A 24,327-nucleotide genomic window follows, 5' to 3' on the forward strand; every position below is an offset into this window, starting at 1 on the left:
TATACTTTCAGGTTTTACTGTCAGTAGTGATACAATATGTCTGCATCATGTGCTATCACAAAGCACTTTACAACACCTTATTTCATGGAGCAACTGTAAATGCACATCCAACCCATACACAGACAGGGAACCCATACACCTCAGTGAAGTTGAGTTTAAAAGTGTTGTTTTGAATTTGAATGCATTTTATTCCCCTTTGCAGCAGCATCCTGTACATAAGCCTTTGTAGTGGGTCAGTTTCTTTTTCATCAGTATGCAGCCTTTCTCAACTGAAGAAAAAAAGTAAGACTTTAAACACAGGTACTGTTTTGTTAGTGTCCCTATATATAACCCCTACAGGCACAGAGGGGTTGGAGTGGAAAAATTAGGAACTATGCAGCTACTATTATTTTCTCTGGAAGGGTGACTTGGAAAGAAAAAATGAATTGGCTTTTTCTTTAGGACTAGCTACAAAACTGAGCCAGTGTGGACAAGAGATTGGAGCATAGAACTAAATTACTTCTCTTCCAGCAAATTAAGAAAATAAAAGCAGTTTCTTCCTTGGAGCAGTCATATTTATACAGATCAGTGTCTGGAGACACTGCCTAGCCCTACAGAAACAAAGCTCTCAGTAATGAGACCAGCTGCCTAAATGGAGAGAATTCTCCTGGGCTGATGTGACAAAGACAACATTCATGGAGCTACCACAGAAGTCTCATAAAAATTACCGTGCTTGGCATCTCCTACCACAGAATAAAGGAAAGGGAGAACTCCTTGACTTTGGACAGGAAAATGACTTTAGTCCTGTAGGCAGGACATAGGTTCAAAGAAATAATTTCAGCAAGGTCCAGGATACACTACCCAGGCTATGAAGAATGGCTACACACACGGATAACCAAAGCCTACAAAATTCATTTAAGTGAGATGCCCTTATTTATCAACCTTAGTTGATAGTTTTACTGCAACAAGATTAAACTTCCAGGCTACTGCACTGAACTGACTCTGGATATCTGAAGTACTGTTTTCATTAGAATCACTTTCTAGTGAGGAAAGAATGGTTAGCAACTTCATTGTATGCATGACCATTTTACTGCTTGGGTGAAAGACTCAGCCTCTTTTGCTACTAACACACACCAACAACTTCGAGAGGACTTGTCTTCTCAGTTTACCCACAAGCTCTCAGACAGACAGGGTGAGATTTTAAATTTTAACTTTAAAGACTAGAGATTAAGTGCAACATTAAGATTCAATGCTTGGTAAAGCTCCATAGAGAGATGTCTGCCAGACAGTGTACAGCTTATAGATTTTGAAGAATAACTGAACCAGCCTTGCTGATTTCATAATCTGTGTAATTAAAGGATAGCTCTAGATTTATCTGTTATCATGGCTACCCATTACAGCCTTTCTGACATTAAACCATGAAAGGAAGAATAAAGAAGTTTGTCTAAGAACTAGCCCCACAAATACTAACAATTACTCAAACAGTAAGAGATCTCCTGCAATCACAGAATAGAATCATAGAATCAACAAAGTTGGAACAATTTGTCTTCCAATTTCATTACACGGGATCCTACACAAATACTAATGAATTCAATGACTGATCTAAAAAAAAAATGGGAAAATATTTTTTTAAAATCCCACAAAAACAAGAATCCAAGAGCAAAAGCCCCAGTGTTATCACCAACAGATTTTCAATCTGGAAAACAAGCGCTGTCATTTTGGCTTGTTTTTCAAGATGTTCTGTTCCAAGTTGCTCATACTCTGAGCATGACTCTCAGTTCACTCATAACTTTCAAGTCTCAAGAGACCTCTCCACACTTATGTTGCACATCACTGCAACGAGAACTGCCTGATGGAGGACTCCTAGTGACACGGGGTTTTGCATGGAACATGACTCAGGCCAGCCCATGCAACTACTCTTCAAAGTTCATTAGAACCTACCAGCCCAACTGGCCCTTCCAGAGCTTTCCAGAACACTGCAGGTCATGAAAATTGAATGTTTGTCATGCTTTACTGGAACAGTCTAGATTCATGTTTAACAAGTACTCTTAAATCATTGTTTCCTTACTCAAGTAAATAAAATAAATAATTCATTTCAAAATTCGAAATACAAACAACATGATTTCAAAGCTAACAGAAATAAATACAAAAAATCAAACACAGAGATACTTCCTGTATCTTTCTGACCCTGCCAATCCATGTAGTAACACCACCCAGGGGAATACTCCAGGAAAGTTCTCATCTGTTTGCTATCAGAAATGATCCTGATCCTTTAGTTGGGACTCATGTAACTTTCCCTGTGGAGTCACAGCAAAGTTGTACAGCTTTTCAGCAAGTCATTCTGTGGGAAAGCCTAACAGAAATCTGCCTGTTGGCAGAATTAAAGGACTAATATCCAAGGAAACAATCCAGAAAGCCAGCTTTCCAAAGGATATTTAACCCTGGGGAGGCCTTAAAAGCTTTTAATATTCCCAGCCTATTTCCTTAACACCTGTGTAGAAGCACACTGCTGTTTGGAAAGTGCCATATGTGGTTCCACCTCAGTTTCAGCCAACTCCAGGGACCAGGCAGCAGTGCCTGTGGGTCAGTGAGCTCCCTGAAGAGATGCTTGCTCTGTGTTTAGTTGTGTAGAAAAGGAGGCTTTGATTTGCAAGCAGTTGAAGCCCAGACCAATGCTGGTGCATTGAGCTCAAGAAGGAAATACTGAAGTACTAATACATCCTCTTCACCTTACTGTACATTTGCTAAGCATCCCTCTCATTTTCCTTGCAGTATATTAGCTGAATCACTGGACCTAGAAGGTACATCTATCATTGCATGAGGGAAAAGTACACAAAATGAAAAGTGTCATTATGCAGGAGAGCCTAGATTCATTTTTTGATTTATACTCAGTCAAGATTGTTTAAGACAGAGGCTTCATCTGAAGCAAGTTTCACCACTGCTGGCCCTGATGGTCCATCATAAAGACTAACAGCCCACTTCTTGGTGGGCCCCTACTCATTTATTGCCTTCTTCATCCCCCACACCATTTACTCTGTAGATTTGTTTAGAAAAGGTTTACTTGGCATGTTTTAATAAAGATTTACATATATAGCCCTATTTGTGTGCAGATCCCCGAAGTACCCTAAACAGGGTAAAAGTCAGATAGCATACAAAAATAATTTCTATTAGTATTAGCAATCTATTGCAGTCATAGCTGCTTTGGTCTAGCCCATTCCTTTATGGTCAGCTATTCTTTGCACTCCCTTCTGTACTCCTGTTGCCTTTAGGCAAATATCAGATCTTACATACTATTACAGATCAAGCACTGCTAAAACTTGTGTGTGAGTAATTTATGTCACTTAATCATAACACCTGTAGATATGTTGTATTTTACATATCACATGTACTTCCTGTACATACATAAACATATAACTTCCTTAATACTTACCGCAATTAAATACACACTGACCCCAATTTCGTGACAAATCATCAATGTAGTTTCAATCTATTCAACAGATTTTCCTCTCTGAATAACTGCCATTGGCAAAAGGCACCTTACAAAGAAAACCAAGTGCTCAATTTGGAGTTTTTAGTGTTGAGTCTCTCTGAAATTTGAGAGACAATTGTTTGAGAATTGTTTTTAACTGCATTAACTTTAATAGTATAAGTGAAATCATATTTAAGTCTCTTAACAAATATTGTTTTTAAGTTAATTTTATCATGTACTTGGCATCTATTTTGGCAATGCATTTACTTACTGTGAGCCTCCCTTTGGCATCTGCTCTGTTCTACTTACACATTAACAATTAACAAGGCATATTTAACTGAGCCCCAACTGCTGCAGTATGATCCATCACTACAAAATTTGCAGGAGTCTTCACTCATAGTTAACAAAAATGCAACCAAAACAGACTGAGCATAATATGCTGGAAGAGGGGGCAAGTACAAATTTCATATGGATTTGTATGAATTTCATAGGATAAAACATAATCTGTAGAAAGAAATACTTGTCAGTTCTGTAATACATTTCAATCACAAACTGAGAAAACATACAAAAAACCTTTCATGCACCTAATTTCAACTACTTGCTAAATAATAAATGGGTAAAGAGAGTATTCTGATAAAACATTACCTAAAAAAAAAAAAAAACAAAACTTCGAGCCGTATATGAAAATCTTGTTTGCATTTCTAAAATCAGCACAATGATCAATAAAATCAAATTTCATAAAGGCATATTAAAAGTAGCCAACTTTGAAGCCTTGCTTTTAACTTCATAAGGCAAATGCAAGCATGACTGTAACATGCCAAGCAAGTACTAACATTTGAACACAGACATGCATTTGTGCATATACCAAACACACTATCAGCAGTGACTGCATACAGCCTCTTCCTGGGTCATGTCAGTCACCTACTGCACAGCCCATTTTATCTGAAAGCTGAGCTTTCTCCTGAAACATGAGGTTAAATTGAAAGTGTTAATGGTTTCTTTCAGAGCTACTAACTGTAAACTTCTTTTAGAGTAGCATTTAAAACATTAAACAAAACAAAACAAAAAGATCTCTCCTTACTTACAAGGCAAAGCAGAAAAGGAAGGTCATTCATGACACCCAATTCACTATGTTCTGTTTCATTCTGTAAATATTATAGTGCTAATGAAAAAATATAATGTCTGAGGTTCTCAGATCTTCCGTCGGAGTTTTAATCACTGGCTTCCCAAGAAGGGGTTTAACAAATACCACACTGTTCTGTCAATATTTGTATGCAGCACCACGTAGGGCAAGCAGCCAAACTTGCATGGTTTAAAGAGCCGAGGGTAGAAAACCGACACCCTAACAAACACACTCCCTGCTTTGTCTCTGTTAAGGTGGTGCTAAAAGTGTCATCTTTGCCGCTGACTGCACTTTAGGATAACTTTGTTTGATTGCTTTCCTTCTACAGAAATGCATTATTTAATAATCTTGTTCCCCAGACTTCGGGGATTTGTTTCATGCCCAAACGCTTCTTATGCAATTATAAGCCTTTTGCTTTCCACCAGCTGCACTTTAAATGTATTTTAATTGGCTGGAATTTCGAAGGAATCCATTTGGCAGTCATTTACATTTGAAGCACGCCCCTAGCAGCTGAAACAGGCCCCAGAAGCAACCCGATTACTTCATCAAAAGGAACTGCCTGAATATCGTTGACTCCTACATAACTACAGTGAACTCCATTATATAGGTGTGGTGATGCAATTAATAATTCCCTGCTACATTTTAGCTTATCCTGGGAGCACAAAGTATTCCAAATTGAGAAATCCAGAGTGTCCGGCATGTTTAGAGCACTCAGCATTAGTTTTCAAACATCACTGTGTTTCCAGAGGCCTTTCTTGTGCCTTTTCTCTATCTGATTTAAAGCAGTAAGAGGAAATAACAATGCTACAATTGTTTCTGTGCTTGCAGCGCATCGAGAATGTTACCAGCTGTATTTTTGCATCTAGTATTATTTTAAACACATCTAAAGCATTAATTATTCAATGTTCGAAGTATAAAGTAAGTTTAGTCAGTCTCATTAGTAATGGCTCCTTTTTCCTTTTCTCTTTATTTGTTGTTTCCTATGTGTATCGAAGCCAACTCTGCAGAGATTTGATTTAGTGTACTGCATTCATCCTACTCTGCAGTTTGTAATGCAGAGGTTTAGGAGCTGACAGCAGTAGGGAGAGCCACCGATAGCTACTTAGAAAAAAGAATGGGAATACATTAATGAGAGAACCACAAGAATTCACACTTTAAAATGCAATATTTAGGCTGAACATAGCAACATTAAGGTTTAAAAACAGAGAGACATTCCAAGTGACTCTGATTGAACGAATGGTATCTGAAAACCCAGAGCTCTGCAGTCCATGAAAGCTCCTGTGAAATTGGAACTGCTTGAGAGTTCACTTATCATCAGCGTACCACAGAGGACGAGGGAGCAAAAGAAAAGGGATTATTCTCTAGCTGAAGTACAATGAGAACTGTTTTCTACGTTTAAAAGGTGAATAGTTCTTGAAGTGAAGTTATGACAATACTTGCCGCCTACAGAGAAAAGCAGCATTTCAAGTGCATTGTACAAAAAGGAGAAGGATTAATGCCACAGAGAGAGACCATTATACCGTAGAGGGCTTGTGTATTTTAATAATTTGACTCCAACCAGCTCTAGAAATTTCCACAGTTAACTGGCTTACACTCCTAAGAACTGCAGACCCTGGTGCACTGAGGTCTTCAGGGAACTTACTGGAAATACAACTTGGGGGAAAAAAGGAAAAAAAAAAAAAAAAAAAAGGAAGAAAAAAAAAAAAAAACAACTTGCAAAAAAAAAAAAAAAAAAACAACTTGCAGAAATAGTCAAAACAGATGATAGTGTAGGAGAAGCCCAATCATTTGTTAGCTTTTAACTACATCACTTCACTGAGAGAGGCTCAAGCAGCTATCCAGACTCTCTCCGTATTGTTACATTAACCCAATATACTACGGTCACCTGGTGTATTTCATCCTCAAACACCATTATGACACAAAGAGAGATTCTTGTCTTCCCCTTTCTATGGCGCAATACTTATGCGAAGGTGCAACATCAATCCAGCTCCTTGATGGCTTCCTTCATTAGGTCATGGATTTATAATTGTCTATAATTGACCCATGCAAAGACACTTGGGCTACAACACAGGTTAGAGCTAACTCAGGCTAAGAGCTGAAGCACTAAGAAGTATCTTAAGTATTTGAAAGCCAGAGTGGAGCGGAGGTTTAAAACCAAACTTTTTACCCTTATCTGAGAAGGACACCCTTCACCTTTATCTCATCTGTTGCTGCCAAAACAGATGTCAAAACTCCCAACAAGTTCAAAACATTATATAGATGAAAGAGGAAAAGAGGAACTACGATGACTTCAGCCAGAAATGAAAAGGAAATTGAAAACCCTTACCAGCAATGAGAAGTCACCTGCAACTTCATGTATTTATTTTAAAATACAAAAAGCCTTCCTGATAAATCTGCAACAGTGCAAATCTGAGGATGCATCAGTGTGACCAGTGACAAGAAGCTGCAGACAGGGTGGGTAATGTCAGCGTGCAAGAGCCAGCTCCATCCTGCTGCCTTCTGCAGGCCCCATCCCTTAGAAGCAGAGAGGTCGGGGCTCCATTCATGCTGTCACTCCAGGAATCCCAGCCGTTGTCACGGGCTGTGTGGTGACAGCCATGAAGCCTCGATGTGCAACTGATTGTTATAAGACATGGAGGACAATTGGCCATTATTTAGCCTCAATATCTATCTTTACCATTATTTAAATTGCAGACGCTCACAAATGTTTCCAAAGAAACAGTACTGGTGTGATTTTCAATAGACGGGAACTGATTTATTTGCAAGACTCATGAGAGATTCAAGTCACAGCCACAATAAGCCTCAGCAAAGCTGTACACTAAACTGATTTTCTGGTAACGGTTTCACAAGAAAACTCTTGCATTGACAAAACTTAAGCATATGAAACATTTACTATTAAGACAGTTATTAGCCCTAAGCACAGTGAAAAGGAAAAGCATTACTTTGAAATTTCAGAAACTATTAAAAAAGAAGACAGAGAGAGAAATATGGGTGCTATCAAAGGAAAGATAATCAATCCTTCAGAAGCAGAGACATCAAGCAGTAAAGAATACTTTCACCATGCCTAATGGCAATTCTCTGCTGCCTTCCTTCCCTAGCTGCTGCTGGCATTCAGCTGGACGAGATGAAAAAAGAACATTACAGTACTACACACAAACAAAAATGAACTGTGATGGAGAAACCCCACAGTGAGTGGAAGGATAGTTTTCTCTTATGCAAATGCTATGCATCAGTGAAACAGTTTCCAGTCAAACAGAGTCATCTTGAAGAGATATACAGAGCTATTAGTGCAACTGATATCTGGTTAAAAATGAAGGAGGTGAGGTGGATGAGAATACAAGCATGAGGGATTTAGTAAAACAGCAGCACAGCAGAGTCCTGGTGAAACATGCATGAAGAATAGTATCTCAGATGAGGATATAAGAATATGTCACCAGATATTTATGCTTGAAACCAGAAAGCTATAGTAGTTAGATAACACTTTTTACAGGCTTTTAAAAATGGTTGGCAATACTGATCATTAAATTATTTTTCCTTGCAACAAGAGACTGACCATTTAAAATGCAGTGAAGGCAAGTAACTGAACTCACCCTGGCCCTAACAGTAGAGGGCAAGCAGAATACAAATCATAGCCTTTGTTCTCACTAACTCGAATTATAACCTCCGTACAGTTTATATCACTGTCTGCCTGCACATCTTCCATCTGTGTACTTCAAGATTTCCAGACTTGGGCAGTCAAAAGAGAGCACCTTACAATGGTTTACCATGTTCTCCTAAGCATCAACACATGATGACACAGCACACACAACTTCACCACGATGTGGTGTATGGGGAAGGATATATTTTAATGAAAGTACATTTCTTTTTCTGACCTCTTGATATCTGATTCTATAGATGAAGAAACTCATTCATAAAGAAGCTACATCCAGTTCAGCCGTACAATTCCTATGTGGTGGATGTATCTTTGCAAAGACCCTATAAAAAACCTTGAAACTCCTAGCATGGATGCCAGATCCTTGGCACAGTTATATTCCACTATGACACCACTGCTGCAATGCACAGCTTACTAATGTTGACTCATCCCCATTGGAAATAGGGTTAACCAAAAGCATGATGGCCTGTTATTGAAGTTTTATGGCTCCAAGTAGCAAAGTTGAGGCAGTGTAAACAAAAGAATGTATAGAGAAGATAACTGTTTTTTTTGGAGGTGGTAACTTGGTTCCAAGCCCTTGACACTGTGCAGTAGTGGAATGGGTGAGGAAGATGATAACCTTCCTCATGCACCTCAGGTTCTTGTGAGCAACAAGACGGGAGTCAGCAATATTAGAAGCCAGTCCCTTCCATCACAGGAAACAGCACTCTGAAAACTGTAAGAGTGCTGACATTTCAGTTTATTGGGAGTTCAACTATCTGTACCAACTTGGAAGGACCAAAATATCTGATACTGGAACTGTAATGCAAGGCATGCTGCTGAAATACCACAAGCTGAGATGATACACAACCTCTGACAGATCAGTTCCCTAAAGCTAAGATGTAGGCATTGTTTGTCTCTATCTGCTACATGATCCCGTGACTTGGTGTTTGCAGCACTAATAAATTGTTCTAAGTAGTCTGTATTTATATGAAAAGAATTTTTGAAAAGTGAAATATTGTGTCCAAAGCCAAATTTATACCTTCATGAAAACTCCTATTAGTCAGCAATAATAGCAGTTTAGAAGTTTACTTTCATATCAACGCCCACAGAATCTTTAGTACCACTTCTCATTTTTTCCCTCCAAGATATCATGCCTGCAAATTTAAACTTTTTTGTGTTCTTCATATTGCTTGAAAGGAAAAAAATGTATTTTAAACATCATTTTACATCTAGAATTGCTGCAATCATAAGCCCTGCAAATTGCTGCTACCAAAGAAGGTAATCTGCTCATAAAGAGCATCATATAACCACACGGATGGATATGGAAAATTTCAGACCACCCCTTTGCAAAGGCATGGTCTAAGAGTTCAGGCTTTCAAGGCAGAAGACAGGTGTGTGCAGAGACACCAAAGGTGTGGGATAATGCAACTGAAAAACAGGTCTGGACAACATAACTGACTGGAGGGCAAAAGTAAACAAGGGTGGAACAAACTCAGTCCAAATTATACATCTTGTGTGGATGCACATTCACCTTCAGGGCAGTCAGTCTGCTGCCCTGGAGAGATGCGTCATCTCCAGGTGAACAATATACCCTTTGATCCATTAAGACAAGTGTCATTTTCAGTTGCTGCATGCAGATTTACCTTCTAACTAAGCAGAGCCACATGTCAAACTGTGACAACTTGAAAAGAAATATAAAAGAATATTAAAAAACTATCTATAGAGAGAAATAGCAGAATTGTACCACTCTACCCATTATAGATATTTAAAAATATTTAAATCACCTTCCTCTGTTCTAATAGGTCTTCTCGCTGGGGATTAAGAATCAAGTGTGCTTACGGTTATAGAAGTTGGGGGAAGACAGGAGTACGTTTGTTCATTCTTATTAATTTTATCTGCTTAAATCTCAATCAAGTGAACACTTTAGGAAGAAGAAGATCAAAAGCACAGGAAACTAGAAAAGTTTGATTTTTACTTTATGCATATTCCTATCAGTCTCTTGGTCAAAAGCATTTCAAGGGCAGGATTTTCAATAAATATAAGAAACTATGACATCCTCATTAGCTGCATTACTATAAGAAATCTGCAAAGATTGCTGTGTTTGTTTTTCTGTTTTGCTTCCTTTTAATTAAAAAAAAACAAAAAGTGGTAAAGCACAGTGCTACCAATAAGATCAGTAAAACAGCAAGTTTTGTGGAATGTGGCCCTTGGCATCAGCCATACTAACAGCTCACTGGGGCCTTCCAGGAGTCCTACTGACATTGAGGAAGTTCTACACCAACAAAAATTATTGCAGAAAAAAGTTCCATATCACACTTTAATCACTCATCTTTTCAACACTGCTTAGCAATTAGCATAACATATTCCCTTAATAACAGTACTTGGAACTTTTTATCAGTATTAGAAAACTGAGCATCTAAACCTTCCTAAGAAGGCAGACAAATAGTAAATGTCATACTCTCATAATGCATTTAGATACTGTAGAGATGAGAGATAATTAAAGTAAGATTTAATTAAAGCTTTTCTTCTCCAGAGACAGACAGGTAAAACATAACTTACTGTACTCGTAAGTACAAAAGAGTCTAAAATTGTCTTCCCTATTACACAACCGTAGTCTCTCCGTACAGCAAATGAGCAATAGAGGAACAGTTGGGAGTAAGCTTTGCTTCCACTTGTGCCCTTCTCAGTCCAGAAACAAAACAATTAGGATTTGTTCTGTTTAGCATGGAAAACTTTACTTTTGCAACACACAGTTGAAAGAACAGTATAGGCAATCCCTTCTACTCATGCTAAACCATACTGCAATCAGCAGTTCAATGCAAAAATCCACCAGGATAGAACCAGCTATTTGTCCTTGGGCAAGTTGCTTAACTTTCTTGGTTAACAATAGAATTTCTTTATGGCAGTACTCACTACTTTCTATCTGTAGGTAGAGAAAGTATATCCAAAAAAGGAACACTGCTTTTTGGCACCACATTACTTAGCACGATATAAACTTAGTGTTGGTTGCTTTATGCTTAAGAGTGAGATATCCATGATGGCAGCTGGCCACAGTGCCCAGAACGATGCATGGGGAGAGATTTCAAAAGCAAAAACAAAAATCAGCACCATGTGTTGAAGTCAGTCACATATTGACTCTCAGTCCTCTTTGTACCAAGTGCCCGTTCAGAGCTGTACAAAAATCTTTCTGCCCATTTCTATCCTAACCTGTATTTCCATCTCTTCAAACTGCTGGGTAATACCAGTTCTCAGAAAAATCTCACGATAAGTCACCATAGGAAGCAAACTACAACTCTGTGCTTCCAAACAGCAGCTAAAGGTGGAGTACTTTTGAGAAAAGTGACCGTTAGACAATATTCTCTATCTCAGTTGTAAGCCAGCACCAGACTCAGTGTGATTTCTACTGGGAAAACCCTGTGGTGAGCTGTGATGTATAGGATGTCTGGGCATCAGCCTCAAGACCCTCTTATAAGTTATATTTTAGGCTGGGTTCTGAGACAGAGCCCTGCAAGGTGAGAGTACAGACTTCCTTTGCACTGTAGATGTGCTAGGGCAGGGCAGCATTAGCTCAGGGCCCTGTGCCAGCCCTGCCAGGTGAAACTGTCTTTTCATCAGGAGGTAGTAATGGCTTTTGCCAAGGGGATAGAAACAAGGAATGCTGGGCTGGCTGCACTTACATTGGTATCTACTTATTTTACATCCACTATAGGTCTGCTGTATAATTATTCCTTTGGTCTGAGAAAGGGCCCAAAGAAGGGTGGGGAGAAACTCCTTTTTAAAGCCAGCCTACTTTTATTAAAGTATTGGCCTATATAGTGAAGATACAGCCAAATGGCTGTAACATGCAGTGCATTAGGGTGAGTGAGTAGAACCCTATGCAAAGGTCCTTTGTGTGAACATTGACTTCATCTTCAGGATGGTGCAGAGGCAAAGCGCAGGTTGGCAAAGTAAAGCTGGGCCAAGAATCTTGGCCATATGGTAGAAATGAGAGAACTGGCATCTACTAGGCTTTAATGCACATTTACTGCTATTCTTTCTTTGATCAGCTACTCAGCTCTTTGGAACAGGGATAATCATTTCTTCAAATGTTTATTGTGGCAAAAAGCAATCTTTAGTCAGCTATACAATTCACTTGCAAAATCCTCTGCTAGAAGCAGTTGCAGGACCTGAACATGCAGCACTGCATAAGAAATATCACTCTTTAAAAAAATTTGCTATTGCTACAATGCAGTACTAAATTTCCCTGAACATAAGTAATATTTTAGCAGAGCTTTCTTTGTTGGTAGAAGCATGGGAAAGAACGTGGAACAAAGAGTTACAGCATGACAAGTAAACAAGTCCAAATTTTGTAAGGTCATAAAAATAAAGCAAGACACAGAGAGAGTTCTGTATATTAGCTGTAAGATCTTCCAATTACTTCACTCTTCCTCTAAATGTGAATGAAGCTCTCTGAACTCAACACAGAATGACACAGACAGTTATTCCTCCAAGTAATTTTGCGGCTGAATTTTGAACAAACTCAAGAACTGCAGGATAACGGTATTTACAATTACTGACTAAAGTGGACATGAGCACATATAAACACTCCAACCAGAATGAGAGCATTTTGGCCAATGAACCAGTAGAAACAGGAAGAAAAAAGGCAAAAGAGTTGACAAAGAAGGACAAAAGAATAAAACAGCCACAGTCCAGGAAGAGGTACTAAGTTCTGTATTTCAGTTTCTTCTCAGGTTTAAAGAATTTTTTTCCTTCTTCAAATCCCTCCTACGATTACTGAGTCCTTAAGGAGCTATAGTATGGGCAGCTGAACCTTCTGTCCTTTGTACAAGATGACAACAAGAATTCACTGGATAAAGTGATTTGTGCCCCCACATTTTTTCCACGGTGAACTAGAATCCACTTTCTGTTGGCTGTGTGGTCAGGAAGACAACTTCTTTTAGATGGGTTTTATCTAAGTTCAAAATATTTCAGTGAATTACTTGAAGAGTCTCACAACGACAAAGCACTTATGAACATATTTCATAGTCCAGAACTGAGAAAGGGCAGCTGGATGTCTGCAGGAACAAATGTAAGTGTTGTTTACTGTTGGAGATTCCAGAGCTTCAGTAGCAATGCTCTGAATCACAGCATCCCTCAGCTACTCAGATCAGCACCATGTATTTTGAGATCACATTAGCCCTTATATTCAAAGGGGCTTCAGAGATTCAAAGACAGCCTTTTTCTGCAAATGATTGCTTACACCATCTTTCTACTCCAGGAATCCTGTTACTGGTTCTTGCATTGGTACATGCCAAGAGGGAATAAAGCCATCAGTATTTTGACAATAGAACAGCGCTTAACTTTTAAATATACAGCCCAGGTGTAGACTTATTATTATATCTAAATAAACCGAATGTCTGATGCATTCTTCCTTGTATAACAAACCTAGTTTGCTTTTGTTCTGATCTCTAAATAGACCTCTCCCATTTGTATTTGCCAAATATTTTGCTGTAAAACTTTAACAAGGGGAATGATGATTCACCTGGGTTATAGGTATACATGCAACTGTATGTAAGGATGCTTGGATGCTCAACACACCCATGGGATGGCTTGCAAAATAATCCACAGGAATGTACATTAGAGGAAAAACAGTCATAAATAACAAGATGAAAGTTCGACTGGGATTTAGTTCGTTAAAACATATTTTTGCACTGAGCAATTACAGCCACATTTAGAAGGCGTTCTCTTTATTATGTGGTGTATGCATATGGTTCACATAAAAGAAATTATTAGCTCTTTGGTCAGTAAGTGCATTCCTAACAATTGCAGGCAGAAGGGGTGGATAAAGAGCCCAAGACCAGGTTGGCCTTGTATCACACATGAAGATTGATTGAGCCAGAGCAATTGCTATAACAAGCATTTCAATCATGCCCTAGGCTTCACTAGAAAAGTGGTTTTAAAAGGCAACAATAGAGACACTACTGCTAATACCGAAAAAACTACAGTGTGCATCATCTGGATCTCCCAGATGCTCGGCTGTGCACTCATGATGGATTGACTCATCTTTGTGACAAGAGCACACAGGGAGCATTTCATTGTTCTTTTCTTCTGCCACTATTCTTTGGTTGACTTGACACAGCAAAAGGGCACTGGGCAGCAGGGGCCTCAATGGCATCACATTGCTTCCTTCCTGACTATCATCACTAACTATTTTCTGGCTAGTATTCTTAAAATAAATAAATAACTGTTTTCAGTTTTCATTGTACAGAAGGCAGTTGAAAGCGCAGACTCATACTTAAAACCTTTACAACTCTAGTAGATATGGCATATTTAACATCCTATTTTTACACTACTTTAATGCTGCAATTAAAAGATTTGCCACCTCTTTCTTCCCAATTAAAAATCTCCAGATGGGAGTTGATTGAGAGCAAAAGAGCACTCCAAAAAAAAAAAAAAAAAAAAATAAAAAAAAAAAAAAAAAAAAAAAAAAAAAAAAAAAACAACAACAACAAAACAAACCAAACCACTATAATGAAATGCAGTGGGAATTTATCTTAGTTTTATCAACAAGTTGCTAAGAATTAAGGAAAATAGCAACACTGTTTGGAGCTTAAATATAGTAGCCTGCAGCTGCAGCGGGAACTTTGAGGGATTCAGCAACCCTCTTATATGGAAAAGATACTCTTCTTATTGGATGGAATAAATAACAGCAGTAGGATACACGCACTTTGTCAGCGAGCAGAGAAATCCCAGTGTTACAAATCAGCGTACACAGCTCTGCAGTGCAGCAGCTACATTGATCTTTGAAAAATTTCAGGTTATCCAGGTTGTTTCCATTCTGTGTTGGGGGCTGGATTCAGGGGGCATGGAAACAGCACTAAGCTGTGCTAGGGGAGGCTCAGACTGGACATTAGGAAAAATTTCTTTACTGTGAGAGTGGTCAAACACTGGAACAGGCTTCCTAGAGTGGTGGCTGATGCCTTATGCCTGTCAGTGTTCCAGTGTTCACTGATGTGCTTTAACTTTTGGTCAGCCCTGAAACAATCAGGATGTTGGACTCAGCCTTTGTAGGTTCTTTCCAACTGAATTATTCTCATCTTTTCTGCTATGGAGGACCTGTAAATAATATCTGTTTATACTGACTGTGCAAAAAGAAAACACTAAACATCTTGTTCTTTCATAGAGGAACAAGATACAGAAGAGGCCATAGAAGAGTAGACCTAGAATAACATAGATGATATGGGAGAGGATTAAAAAAGAACGCTTTATGGAAAAACATTAGGGGATATTGGAGGAATGTCTTGGCAAAAAACAAAAAGAAACAAAAAAACCCACAACCATTCTAATGGACTCAGGCCTGAGTAGAAATTAGACCTTTGATAGACAAAAAGAGGTAAGACAGGCTCCTCAGGGCTGCATGACAAAGAGTTCTACTCCACCACCTACTCATCTCCTTCTGCAGAAAGACAAGTCTCAAAGATTGCTGCTTATTTAAAGCCAGATCTGCTAATGTGTGGTTTAATAATTATAAGCAAAGAGTGTACAATTTGTTAAATTTCAGGCCAAGTTTAGTCATATTTCCACAGCACAGCAAATCCACCTACCCCTCTGGCAAGAATATGAAAGATGTAAGAATCAAGAATAAACATGTACTACCGGAGGACACACGCTGCATTTTTAAGCTCAGATGCTTAGAAGCTTTCACTATAAAGCAATTAATGATGGGCCAAAACCCCAAAGCTTTTTTTTTTTTATTTTTCCTCACCAGCCGGCAGCTTCAGCTGCAGATAAAATAAAGATCCTGATTTAAGTTTCCTAGATAAATCTAGCAAAGCATCCAAAGCTTAGATCATCTCCATAAACATTTGCAAGTATGTTCCAAATAGCACCGCAGTGCTTCTCAGTGTACCTTTTTCTTAAGTTTTAAAAATGGCAAAAACATCAATTTTATATTTTTTGTCTAGGAAATTTAGTTCTCTCCTTTAACCTCTGAAGCTCGCCCAAGTCAAAGAAGTTGCGGTAAACTGAGATAACAATTCTGGTGAATGTCTGATGGATGTAAAGCAGTCCCAAGTGAGAAGAAAATGCCATTAGGGATAACACAAGTGAGTGAGTATACAGCTATTGATTCTTTCTAATGACTTCACTGACCACTTGATGAAGCACTGCATTGTAATTCATGTAATTCCCTGCATGCAGAATGTTTGAATTCAGATTGACAGAGCCCCTCGAGTCTGTGGAAATAATGATTTTTACTAAAAAGCAGAAGTAGGAGAACAAAATTCCTGATCTCATCAAATAATGAAGTTTGTACAAAAAAATTAAAAAATATGTTCTGACAGCTGATTTACTAATTAGCAGTGAGATGATATACCTAGAGAGAAAAATAACTGAATAGAAATATAGAGGCACAGACAATTGTAAAAGTCACACATGTCTTTGAAATAAGCATAGTTCTTTGTAAAGTATCTCCCTGTACTCCTGCTCCATTTGACTTGGGAAAGAATCTGATAAAACATGGTTTATTTTTAATACCAGCTAAGTAGTGAAGAGATCATTCCACGTGATCACTCCTTAAGCATAAACATGCAGTCATTTTTAAAAATGTAGATTAGAATGAAAACTTTCCCTATCCTTTCGCACATTCCAGATCAATAAAGAAAATGTAATTTATTTTTAGGTGTCCAGAAAAAACAGAGTACCTTTAAAATCTACATCTATATGAATGCCAAGGTTCTTCATAAATGAAAAAGAAGTTCTATGAAACCAAAACCGAAGATATTAAGTGACCTAAATCAAAGTAAAACCTATAGAACCAACTCAGCAACCAGCTGTGAGAAGAGCTGGATTCTAGATGAAATGGACTGTAGCATATTTACAAAAGAAAGCAAGGAACATAACGTTCAGATTTCCCTTAGGCCTCATAAAAGAGATTGAGCTATGATTTAAGAGACCTGAGGGAGGAAGATATGACAGAGCATTGCAGACTCATTTGGTGGAAAAAAAATCAACAATTTAGTTACTTAAAACATTACAGACAAGATTATATGCAATTAACTTTATATCTTTCATCCTCTCCTCTCCCATTCCAAAATAGAGTAAAAATCTATTACTACATTGATGTGATTCAATGCAAATTATTGTTAAGACAAAATTGAATTCCTGTTTGCAGCATGGTAAGACTAAGGTGACAACATTTAAAGAGGAAGAAGTCTTGCTCCAGCCCTCTTCCAGCAAAATGAAGTTCAGATCTGTTCCAAACCCTTAACCTTCCAGTAAGACGTTTGCTAAGTACAGTGAAAATTAGAAGGGATTCCAGGGTTTTTATCTGATTTCACCTACTTTTTTTTTCTTTTTGCCATAGTATTCACCACATCCTAATGCCTTAAACATGTGCAGGCTTCAGCCAGGTTTCACTAAAGATAAGCCTTGAAGCCTTCACTTTACAGCAAAAAAGAAAAAAAAACCAACAGAACAAAACCCAAAGGTTCTGCTTGCCTCTCTCTTGTCACAGAAGAGTTATTCCAGGTGACCATTGCATAACGCTGTTTCAGTTTATGTTAACCTGATTTCTCCTCCACTTCTGCATCTGTGCAAGCATGCTATCCAAGGAATCTTCCCCCTTTAATTCCAATTTATCAGATCCCAAAACAATTGTATTGGTAAGCCTGTAGTATAATATCAATCACATATGTAAGTAGAGGATATATGTCCTTTAAGACATTTTTATAACTAGTGAGGAGTAAAAAAAAAAAAAAAAGAAGAAGAAAAAAAAACCCACACCAACTGACAAGCAAAAAACAAAGAAAAAAAAAAAAAAAAAAGAAGAAGAAAAAAAAACCCACACCAACTGACAAGCAAAAAACAAAGTCAGGTGATCTATGAATCATAATGTGGTTTGTTGACTTAATTTCTTAATAAGAATGGGTTTTTTTGCTGACGCATGTTGTTTGCATTCGCCTTCAGAACTGTCTGTATTAATAATGAGTAATTCCACTTGGAAAATATTTACATAAAAGTATTTATTCTCATTTAATGAGCAGACATAGTGTCTTTTTAAAGGGAAAGAGCATTCAGGAAATGACTAATACTGCAGCCAAATATTATGTGCTGGGATATCCCACTAGAAATCAATACACACACATGAGGGAAGTGACTCCAACCTCAGTTACCACCCCTTGGAAGAGGCAAGGCTGCACTGGCCCTCAGGTTGTGAACACTATAGAATTGCAGAATACTCCAAGTTTGAAGAGAACCACAAGGATCATTAAGCCCAACTTCTGGCTCTACTCAGGACCACCCAAAATTCCAATTCTATGTCTGAGAGCTTTCTCCAAATGTTCCTTGAACTCTGGCTGCTTGGGGCTGTGCCCACTGCCCAGGGAAGCCTGTTCCATACCCACTGTCTTGTGAAAAACTATTCCATAACCCCCACAATACTCTCTGACGCAGCTCTACACCGCTCTCTCAGGCCCCATTGGTGTCACCAGAGGACAGAACTCGGTGCTGCCCCTTAGTTCTGTGAGGAACCCCCTCAGTCTCCTCTGTTCTGGGACAAACAATCCAAGGGACATCAGTCACTCCTCACACATCCTGCCATCTACACCCTTCTCCATCTTTGTAACCCTTGTTTGGATGTTCTCTAATAGTTCTATGTCCTTCTGAAATCATTGTGCCCAAAAGCTCACACAGTACTTGAGGTGAAGCTGCACCGGCGCAGCAATAATGCTATGTTCTGCTACTCAGAAAATTCAGAGGTTTCCACTAATGCAATGGTTTGCAAAACCAGGCCAGTTTGTCCCGCAACCACAATTTAGATTTATGGGCGTAACATTTGCTAAAGGAATTGAGATAGCAGGTAAAGAAATATTTGTCATACTTCTCTTTGATCACACAATTTTCCTGTACTAAATCTAGATTCAGTCTAGACAGGCATTTCCATTTGGACATATAGGGAACACAGTGTACTGTAAAGTGAGTAGAAAAGATTAACTCTCTCTTCAGGAAAGATAGCCTAGAGAGAATAAAAATAAGGATTCAGGGCTATCCCAATAGATTTTAGATGTGAGGCAATACAGATTATGGTGACTATGAACTCAGAACTGTGGAGACAGCAAAGCTGAGGAAAAAGGCTGAACTGTACATCAGCTGTTAATAATTCAACCACCATTCTCCTTCAGGAAGAGCTGAGTGTTGAATTCAAAATCAGGTTTTCAGAATTTGTATCCTGTAGGAAAACCATCAGAGAGCGGGAGAACGAAGGGAGAACAGGAGGATCTTTAAAGAATGCTATTCTACTAACCATTACACAAGCAATGAATATTTGCTCATGATTTGCTGTTTGTACTCCCATCAAAGAGTTTGCAAATTATGTAATAAGACTAAGATTAGAAATAATTGTATGGATGCTTTTGTTTTCCAAAGAATGGGGCTAACTGTGTTCCAAACTAAGCCATCCTATGATTCTATGTGTTTTACTTTGCATGATTTCTAAAGAAAATCGGCTGCATGTAAGAAACAAAGCTACTTGTTTTTATGTTAGAGTTAACAGCTAAATGTTAAAAGTTCTGCCATGATTTCAAAGCTGCTGATTGAATCTGAATATATAAGACCTTGCATCTGTCAAACATCTCACCCAGGATTATATCCCCACATGGTGTTTGCTGCCCAGTTCAGGAAGAAAAACCTACTGAGAAGGTGGGAAATTGTAGTGAAAATAACATCATAAATGAGAGAACTGGAACAGAACTTCTAATTGATAAAAATGGGAAGACAATGCAAAAATCAAAAGGTTTTCCCCAAAGCTGTCAAAGTAGACTGGAGGTAAACAACCCCATCAGACTGAGATGCAGTACATATGTGTGCCTATAATTCTCATCCTAAACTGAGGAAGGAGAAAAAAAATAAAAAGTACAAAATAGAGACATTACCCACATCATGTGCTTTTCTTCACAGATGTATCCAAAGCTGAACTTCCCAGGAATTCTACAGATGTAGTTCCTGTATTCCTAGCTCAGGATAAACATAAAGGACTTTGCACATTTTCAGTATCAGTTTGGGCTGTGGCAGTAGCACAATACAGTGTAAAGCTAAGCCATTTAAAAGATGCACAATTAAGGTATATACTCATCTTTACAACTTCTTGTTTCCAAACTCAGCAGGTTCTCTGTTTTGCATGACTGAGGGAGAAAAGTCAAATATGATACATTACTTTCCATTTTGAACTTGCACTTTTAAACATTTCCAGCAGCCTGTGCAGGCAGCAATCATGAAACTAATGAGATCACTACATATGGCCTTTGGATGTTGCAGCCATTGTAAGCCCCACAAGCCCCAGTGCCCACTGTATATCATTCGTTAGTGACATCTGTCTCTTTGGACAATTCACCCCAACAGCACCTAGAAGCAAGAGAGCCAGTTGTCTCTGATGCGGCCAGGGACAAAAGGTTCACTTGGTTATTATTCATATGGTTCAGTGACAGATTGTGCTACACAGCATGGCTCTCTGAACTAAGGATCATACTGAATGCAGTAGGTCATAAGCAAAGTATTTTCTGAAAAGCTGTTATCATTTCTAAATTATAAATGGCCAAAACTGTTCAAAAGGCTTACTAAGGTTTTGTCAGTGTTCCTTCCCACAAACCATCTTAGGTTTTCCAGATTGCTTTGTGACACAGAGCCAGCTGGCAATTGTGCGTAACCTGTACAATGGACTGTATAATACCTTGGTCGTCTTGCAGGTTGTGTATTTGATGACTTATCCATGGTTACAAATCACACCATTGCATTGTGCTACTTTAATAAATGTTTCTAGGCCTCCTTTTAAATAAGGGCTATGATTTCCAAAAGTGAGTCCACAGTCCTCTTAAGAGAATCAGAGCTAACAAAAGCACAGTTCTGATCCTCTAAATCTCTGACAGTTTGCTTAAGAGATGGATGAATTTAGCAAAGCTGGAAAGCATTACTTCCAGGAAAGGTGACATGAGACAAATGCTAGTCATATCCTCCATTTTTTTTCCTGAGACATACAAGTATGAGTTGAAATTTAGCTATGTCATGAAATAATATGTGAACTCATGCTCCTCTACCTCGGAAAAAAAGAAAAAAAGAAGCTATTTTTTTTTTCCCAAGCAAAATATACAAAGGCATGCCTGAGTATTGCCATAGGCACCTGTAATGAAAATTTAAAAGATATTTCAAAACCTTGGCAAACATTCCCTTCTCCCCCAAAAAAAATCAACTGTCAACAGCAAATAATTCTGCTGGCAAACCCTCCTCTGCTCTATAAAATTTTTCTCCATTAGAAACCTCCTTCCCCAAAGGCCTGGTGAAAAGAGTTTGAGCGAAGTCTGGGAATATTGTCAAGTAGAGGCTTCACTTTGCCGTAGGGCCAGAAGGGACCATTAGATCATCTCATCTTACACCTGCACTTAAAAAGAAACAAATAATAATAAGACAACAGGATTTCACCCACTCACATCTGTACAATGTCAGCAAAATATGTTTGGTCAGCCAGTATCTTCCAGATAGTCCTTCATCTTTGATCATCGAGAAATTGAGTCTCCATTGAGCAGTTCCCATATTTCTATCCCCATGAAAATACTACATTATATACTTCAATAAATATTTCCTTGGAAAGATTATCCCTGTTCTAGTATTGATATCTGTATTTCTGAAATTACTCTCTCTAAATGCAGATTTTACAGCTCAATGAATTGAATTTCAAAATTAGGTGACAGTGGCTGTGCAACAGTGAATAGTAACCTTGAAGCCTTATAAAACCTTATAAAATGTACAGCTAAAAGCACAGCCATCAATAATTGTACTGTGCAAGATGTATTGAGTCCCCTGGAGACTGGATTCAGAGACAGATTTTAATGGGCACTGAACTACACTGGCTTACCAACATCTTTAAGTAAACAAACTAACAGTTCATTCAACTGTTTATGCGGAAGCTTTGCATTTTTAATACACAACAAAGTATTAAATAGAGACAAAAGCAAGTTAAAATATTTGACTACAATTTGTTTTTAAAAGAATAAAACATTTTAAATTTCTAATCAAATCTCATCAGTCAACTTACCATGGCACTGGCACAGATTGTTGAAAGAACATTTATGTTGATGTCATATATATTTAATTTTGTAGTATCTTATCTGAATCATTTTCTAAAACCCCACATTGATAATTCAATACATGAATTTTGCCTACCCTCACTGGCAGAACAATTTCCAGTTGGAGAAAAAAGTCCAGATTGGAGTTATTTCTCTATGAAGTAGCTTAAGTCTTTATTTATCAGAGTATGATTATTTTGGCTCTAGGTTAGTCATCTTCACAAAAAGAGAAAAGATAATAATGTAGAGAATATAGAGAAACAGTAGCTTAACCAGAAATAAACCCAACAAAAAATGGAGGGAAATGAACTTCTGAAATACTGGATGTTGTGCCACAGATTTCAGAAGTGAGCACAAACAAAGCACGTCTTTGAGTGTGCATGTAACATAGACCTGGGTCATTTTCCATTCAGAATTACTGGAATGTATTACATTCAGTGGTAATGGTTTGCAGGACTGCCCTTCATATGGTCAGATCTAACATCTAGCAAACTGCTTTAATATGCAAGGTCTGTTTTTATTTTCTGCAAATGATTTTGCCAAGACAAGAACAAAAATATTACGTCATCTAAAAAAAAACTTCCTAAATTACATTCTTACCTGAACAATAGACTGATCTGCTGTTTTATACTGTTTGTGTACAATAGCTATGAGAAAGTATTCCAAAGTAATCATTGTCAGTTCTCCAGATTTGTATCCTTGCCCATCCACAGGTAACTGTTTTGTGAACACTGGCTCTTAGTCATCTCAGAAAATACATTCATCCTCAAACTTCTCTCTTCAGAAGTACATACAAAAAACAAGTTCATAGAATCACTCAGGTTGGAAATGACCTCAAGATTATCGAGTCCAACCTTAATTAATTACCATAGTTAATTCTCTGTAGCACCATACCAAATACTTATCTGAGCTAATTAACAACCTAATGCTAATTTCAACCCTGTTGCAAGCCTACGCACATGGATCACCAATATCAAATTGTTTCCAAGTGACAAAAATGTAATTGATTATTTGATGTTGTATATAAAAAGCCCCCATCCAGAGGGGCTGTATCCGACTAAACAATCAAGAGCACATTAACTTCATCCTTTTGCCTTCTTACACATTCTTATACTATCCTCTTTGAAACACCATAGTTTAAGTGAAGTGATCAGAACTCACTGAGCACAGATCAACTGTGGATTAAAAAGAATGTTTTAATTTAATTAAAGGCTAATTATATACTGTGTAAAAAGAAACCTTCAGACTAAATGCCTGTCCTCAGTATGACTCCTAAAGTAATTTTTAATATGTACTTGCAAACCTTTACATATAACATCAATATCATACTTCTTCAAGCCTATCTAAGCTGTCCGTCCACTTCTACCATTTGTCTACATTTCCACATTCGTGAGAAACTTTTTTTTTCCTTATGAAGTAATAATAGCTATCTTCTGTCAGCTGATGATTCTCCAGATGTTTTGTGAGCTCACACCTTATTAATGTCTTCAAAATATTGCCTGTCAGTGAGGTTAGGCACATAAACTTGTAATTCTTTGCCTTTTTCCCTTCCAAATGGCTCCTACACTAACAGGTCTCTTCAGCAAGGTCAGCCAGAGACAACCACACACAGAAAGCACGTGAGAGCTGTTCACAAGTAACACTTGGCATATTTTTCCTTCATTCGGTGGCCAAAACATTCCCAATGGTAGACAACAAATAGAACATCTACTGGCACAAATCCCACTAACCCAAGGGTGAGTATGAAACAACTCTAAATAAAAGCATTAATGGAAAGAAAGGAAGATGCTTCCCACACCTATCATTTGAAAACTTAACATTCAAAGAAAATCCCTCTCCTCTGTCTCTTACAAATACTCTTTTGTTTCTGTAGCATTTCAAGTTGCTGCTAGTCTCAAGGTTATGCCCTGAGAAGAGCTATAACACTAGAAAGAGCAAGATGTGACAGGAGAGTTGGCAGGAATCCACAAGACAATTTGCACAACACAGATTTTGAGACTGCCTTAATTTGGTGGAGGCTTAATTTCTG

At 38.0% G+C, this 24,327-nt stretch overlaps 1 protein-coding gene across 10 annotated transcripts in view; it reads right to left on the reverse strand.

Moving 5' to 3' along the window:
• Positions 1-24,327, reverse strand: part of NCKAP5 (NCK associated protein 5) — a 405,691-nt gene that overhangs the window by 347,465 nt on the left and 33,899 nt on the right. For 5 of the 10 annotated variants that reach the window (XM_032445913.1, XM_032445912.1, XM_015868897.2 and 2 more), the window contains exon 1: positions 4,534-4,673. The exons of 1 other annotated variant lie outside the window; for it this stretch is intronic. In XM_032445913.1, coding sequence (XP_032301804.1) covers positions 4,534-4,563 — 30 coding nt within the window. In that variant the 5' untranslated portion in view covers positions 4,564-4,673. Of the gene's footprint in view, positions 1-4,533; positions 4,677-24,327 lie in introns of those variants that run through there. 4 more of the 10 variants (XR_001556628.2, XR_001556627.2, XM_032445910.1 and 1 more) reach the window with 3 other exon arrangements.

Source organism: Coturnix japonica, chromosome 7 (genome assembly GCF_001577835.2).
Source record: "Coturnix japonica isolate 7356 chromosome 7, Coturnix japonica 2.1, whole genome shotgun sequence".
In the NCBI taxonomy this organism is placed as follows: domain Eukaryota; kingdom Metazoa; phylum Chordata; class Aves; order Galliformes; family Phasianidae; genus Coturnix; species Coturnix japonica.